Source organism: Helianthus annuus, chromosome 14 (genome assembly GCF_002127325.2).
Source record: "Helianthus annuus cultivar XRQ/B chromosome 14, HanXRQr2.0-SUNRISE, whole genome shotgun sequence".
Classification (NCBI taxonomy): Eukaryota; Viridiplantae; Streptophyta; class Magnoliopsida; order Asterales; family Asteraceae; genus Helianthus; species Helianthus annuus.
In genome coordinates, this window is record NC_035446.2 from 12703716 (window position 1) to 12708892 (window position 5177).

The 5177-nt window shown below is 35.4% G+C and overlaps 1 protein-coding gene across 2 annotated transcripts; it reads left to right on the plus strand.

The window, feature by feature from the left end:
• Positions 1–245: 245 nt before the first annotated feature.
• On the plus strand, positions 246–3424 carry LOC110908045 (F-box protein At1g60400). 2 transcript variants are annotated; one of them, XM_022152942.2, is made up of 4 exons: positions 246–395; positions 689–1763; positions 1871–2053; positions 2894–3424. In XM_022152942.2, exons 2-4 carry the CDS (start codon positions 774–776, stop codon positions 3263–3265), a joined length of 1545 nt encoding a protein of 514 aa, XP_022008634.1. In that variant the 5' UTR covers positions 246–395; positions 689–773; the 3' UTR covers positions 3266–3424. The 2 variants fall into 2 exon arrangements, with proteins under 2 accessions (XP_022008634.1, XP_035838659.1); XM_035982766.1 differs by having other exon boundaries at positions 258–387.
• Positions 3425–5177: the final 1753 nt, after the last annotated feature.

Consider the following 5177-nt stretch of genomic DNA (forward strand, 5'->3'; position numbering starts at 1 on the left):
TCAACTATTAGTTATTTAAGCACTAGCGTTGCTCCCTCGGCCATACATTTCTAGCATCCACCGTCTACGTTGATTTATGTGTGTTCGTGAACACGTTTATATCCTTAACGAATGAACACGAACATAAAATCTCGTTCGGTAAGTGTTCGTAAACTGTTCGTCAACACATTTTTTCCTTAACGAACATCAACAAGACCTTGTTCGTGTTCGTTCGATTCGTTTACAACCCTAAACACAAGCACCAACCAGTCATTTAACTCTTGTGAAAAAGAAAAAGCATAAAAAACTCACGGAGCCCTAAATCGTCCGCTTCACACCACACCGTCGCCAATCGCCACCGTCTGCCGCCGTGTGGCCGTCGACCACCGATCTATTAAACTCAACATCGTACGGAGGTGATCTCGTGTTTTATTGATATGTTTAACGCCTGTAAATGTTTTATGAACAATCGTTGTATGCAAAATCTGCATTTAGTGTTTGATTGATGTTTGGATGTTATTATGACATGAATAAACGAAATTCGGGACATAGATAGTGATAGGAAAACTGGAATGTTTTTATAAGATTATCCGTCGTCTCTCATGATTTGTTATATATAAAAAAAATTATATGCATTATTATGTAACCACTTGTATTAGTAGTTTTTTTATAAAATATGTTCTAATTGTTGTGTTCTATCAAATTGCAGCTTTTGGAGTCAAATAATAGAAAGACAAAGATGAATACTAAAAATTAGCATGTATATAAATGCATAATTGCATCGAAGTACGAGAATGGATTCTAGACATGATGATAAGAGAATGAATGTAGAAGAAGATAGACTAAGCAGCTTGCCAGATTGTCTTATCCATAAAATCCTATCTTTTATTAGCATCAAACATGCTATTCAAACGAGTGTTTTGTCATCGAGATGGAGGTTTATATGGACTTCAATGCCTTATCTCAATCTCTCACGAGATGATTTTACTTTGCTGCCCAAGTTCTCTGAATTTGTTACGCATGTTCTCTCTGACCGCAACAATCAAACAGAAGTGTCCTCTGTTAAGCTTACTCTTCATGGAGAGGATAGTGATGTGTTTGTCAAACAAATTATCAAGTATGCATTTTCTCACAATATCCAAACGCTCAATGTTGCAACCGTTCTTGAGAGTGATGTTCAAATCCCTCTTTTTCTGTTTAGTTCCCGGTCTCTAAAGCATCTTAGTTTCACGATGAAATGTTCCGCAGCTAGAGAGTATCGTACGATAGTAGAATATCTTCCGTATTATTTTAAAGCAACATCTACTTGGGATTTCCCCGCCTTAACAACTTTGTATCTTCACAGTGTCACTTTGTGCTGTGATGAACGTAATGATCCGTGCATCGATCTTTTCTCTAAGTGTGCAAACTTGAAGGATCTCACCATAAGAGATTGCTATATGAACGGATTTGAGGTTGTACGTATTTGTCTTCCTCTACTTTCTAATCTTACACTTGAGCAGTCTATCTCCGGGAGTGTGAAGGATATCAATATTGTTGCACCTCAACTCAAGAATCTCACTATAACTGATTTCCAACACAAGAATTATCTGATTTCTGCACCCAACCTCGTATTCTTGCTCTACAAAGGTTATCATTGTTTGCAACCTCCTGCAAGTGATTTTATTTCTTTGGAGAAGGCAGATATTTGTGTATTCTATCCAAAATGTGCTCATCAAGTTCTATGTCTGCTTCAACGACTTCACAGTGTCAAGTTTCTTACACTTAGCTTGGAAATTGTTGAGGTAATTAGTAGTGTTTATGTTGTGCATCCACCTTTGGCTTGTTTACACCCTAAGTAACTACTCCTTTTCTTTTATACATAATTTTTTGAAATGTGCTTTTTCTGCAGCTTCTTTCTTCATCCGTGGAACTACTGTCAAATCAACCTTCTCCATTTGCTAACTTAAAGAGCTTAATGATTCATCCAGGACAACTTATAAGGTCGCGAGAAAGAGTAAAGATGTCTGCAGAAGTTAGAGGCTATCTGCTAGATAGTTCTCCCGGTGCCACCTTCACAGTGTATGCATATGAGGTATTTTTTTACATTATCAACTATATTCTTGTTTGCCATGCATCATACTTGTATACGCACATCTTTATCCATGTCCGCTGTGTATTTTTTATATTTTAAAATCTAACTCATCAACCATTAAATTCCAAAAGTAAAGCAACATTATCTGTGTATTTTTTATATTTTAAAGCAACATCTACTTAAGTTTTTCAAAAATATCTTTGTATTTTTATATCAAGTAAATTGCCAAAATCGTCCCTGAGGTTTGGGCATGTTTGTCAATTTCATCCAAAACAACTTTTTTGTACCATACCGCCCTTCACTTCTGAGATTTTTTTGTCATTTTCATCCAAACGTCTAGCTTTTTTGCCAAAATCGTCCCTGAGATTTGGGATTTATTGCCATTTTCACCCAAATATTTGACAGAAAAAATAAAGCAAATTAGACTTTTGGATGAAAATGACAAAAAATCTAAAGTGAAGGACTTTTTAGTACAAAAAAGTTGTTTTGGATGAAACTGGCAAACATACCCAAACCTCAGGGACAATTTTGGCAATTTACTCTTTTATATTTTAAAATCAATCTTATCATCCATGAAATTCCATGTCAGCATTAACAATTAAAAAAAGTAAGAACTTGACACGCCATCAAGTGTAACTTGTTAACCTGGAAATTACTCAAGACTGGAACAATAAATAAAAGTTGAGTGACTTTAATGGAACATATAAGAAACTTGGTTAGTATTTTACAAAGTCGGCCCAAATTTTATATGATACTAATTTGGAGATTTGTGACAAAAAATGATGAGTAGTATTATGGTTTCTTAAAGTTTTATTAATATCCATGTAAATACTGCTGCAGTATATTAGAGTTATGTACAACACCAAGTTAGCCCAAGACCATATAAAAAAGTTACGCACGTTCCTAGAGAAGGAGAAAGCTGCTACAGATACCAAAATGGCAAAGATACATGAACAAGGGAAGGCAGATGTTGATATTGATATGAGTTTGAAAGATTTGAGTGTGCAGGTTGAGAAAGGGAAACGAAAGGCTTCCTTCATCATTTCAATATTGAAAGATATTAACCAAGTACTGGAAAAGTTGCCTGCATCAAACCGGGCTATGATTCAACCATCTATTTCTACTTTGCGTGCAGAAGCGGACACTGTCATGAAAAAAATTACAGACTGTATAAAGATGGATTTACAACTTGTTAAGTCTGTGCTTTCATGAACTCACTAAACGAAACGTTGCAACTGCCTTCTAAGCAGATTTTCAAGTTGTTGATTTCACAAGTGATGACTGTATTCAAAAGGCCAACTCTTGGTGCCAACTCTTATTGCATCGTATTTTTTATTTAGTATTTAAAGTAATATCGATTTGGTTTGCAAATTCTGAGGCATGATGTGACACTCGTCATCTGGTGCAGTTAGCTTCAAGAGATCTTTAGGTTGTTATTTCACTATGTACGTCTTTAGCGCAAATTACCCACTTTAAGATATCATGACGGGCACACAACGAAGTACGTCATTTGTACCTTTTTCGAGTTATTTTTACCACTTTGCTCGTCTCCGTGACTAGTACACCTTGGAATCTTGGATAGTTGTAGGAATGTGGCGGGTTGTATCGATGAATTGCCCTTGGGTTTAAAAAAATGGATCATTTCTTCTTTTTAGAGGATGGATGTCTATCCAGTGAAATGAAGTGGCGCCCTACCGAGGATCCTACATCTTAGATCCTCCAAAGAATAACTAGTATGATCATCGTAGGTTTGGACGAGTGTGTGCCAATCTTCATCCGGTTCTTGTATTATTTAAACATTGTTTGATGTATGGTATTACAACTAATCTAAGTAAAGAAAAACAAAACAAATTTAAGATGTTTGTCTACAAACGTTCGTGTAAGTTAACTATTTACATATATGTAAACGCTCCACCTACTAATGACTTTGATATAAATAAACATATGTATGTTGTTAACTTACACACAAGTAGGGGCAATCTTATATGTAAATTGTGAACTTACACATGCATTTGTAACTATCATCAATGATTACCTACAGATTTGGCAGTGTGTAAAAGCTCTTATTTTGTTTTGTAGTAGTAAGAAACCATTAAACATCTCCATAGACCCAAGTGGATGAGTTGATGATTTACATGTAGAGTTGGTAGATTGCCTCCCACAAGAATGCTAAGTTGGTCTTCAGCCATACTGAATCTGATGAGCTTAAGCAAATGGAATCTCGAAAGAAGAGAGGGCGACACCACAAGCTAAAATGCAATTGCCGTTCGGGGATGAAAGTCTAGCGAGGATAAAAGAACCCACACCCAAGGGGGAAACCAAAATGAAAAACATTTAGGCAAATATTAAGGGACAAGACTCGATACGACTTACGAGTATCATTAAAAAGAAATCACGAGTTTAGGTACGAGATGGTATTAGGTGATTCTCAACTTGACCACTCAAATTCAGTATTGCATCGGTTTACCGGCACCGAAAACCAAACATTTTAAACTTATTACATGATATTAAAAGTGTAATACATATTTTCAATTTCTTGAGTATGCTAGAAACATGAAAGTATTAAAATTCTGAAATTGGTATAATTATAGTTAAGTTATTTTAAGTCGGTTTTTAGGATGGGTTTAAGATCGGAAATCCGGTGATGGAAATTCAAAGTATGTGGAACGGTTTTATATAAAGATATTCACGGGAGAAACCGCAAACTCGTATTAATGAGTAATCGGGTATCTGACAGTGATGTGGAATGGTTTTTATATCACAACATCACAACCATCTTAGCAAATCATGCGTTGTTGATTTTTCATATACTAAATTCTAATAACTTCAATCAATACCCAATTGTATCGACTTTCAATCAACTTTACAACCATCTTCTTAGCAAAGCGTACTTTTAATTACCCATATACTAAAATGCACGGCTTTTTAATTAAGCATAGGACTCATATACCAAAACTCAAAAAAGAACATTTCATCAAACGTTTGGTATGCATATACATTAAAAACACACTCTTGTGAACCAAATCAGAAAGAGAAACTCACACACCCATTTCATCAAACAACTGGTACGCACAATACTAAATGAATCATACATAGTCCAGTTCACCCCCAAAACATCAAAAGC

Excerpts from the sequence above, each read along its gene's own strand:
- LOC110908045 (XM_022152942.2), top strand. The coding sequence starts at position 774 with ATGGATTCTAGACATGATGATAAGAGAATGAATGTAGAAGAAGATAGA. Across the intron at positions 1,764-1,870 it reads TTAGCTTGGAAATTGTTGAG|CTTCTTTCTTCATCCGTGGA; the intron begins GTAATTAGTAGT and ends CTTTTTCTGCAG. Across the intron at positions 2,054-2,893 it reads TCACAGTGTATGCATATGAG|TATATTAGAGTTATGTACAA; the intron begins GTATTTTTTTAC and ends ATACTGCTGCAG.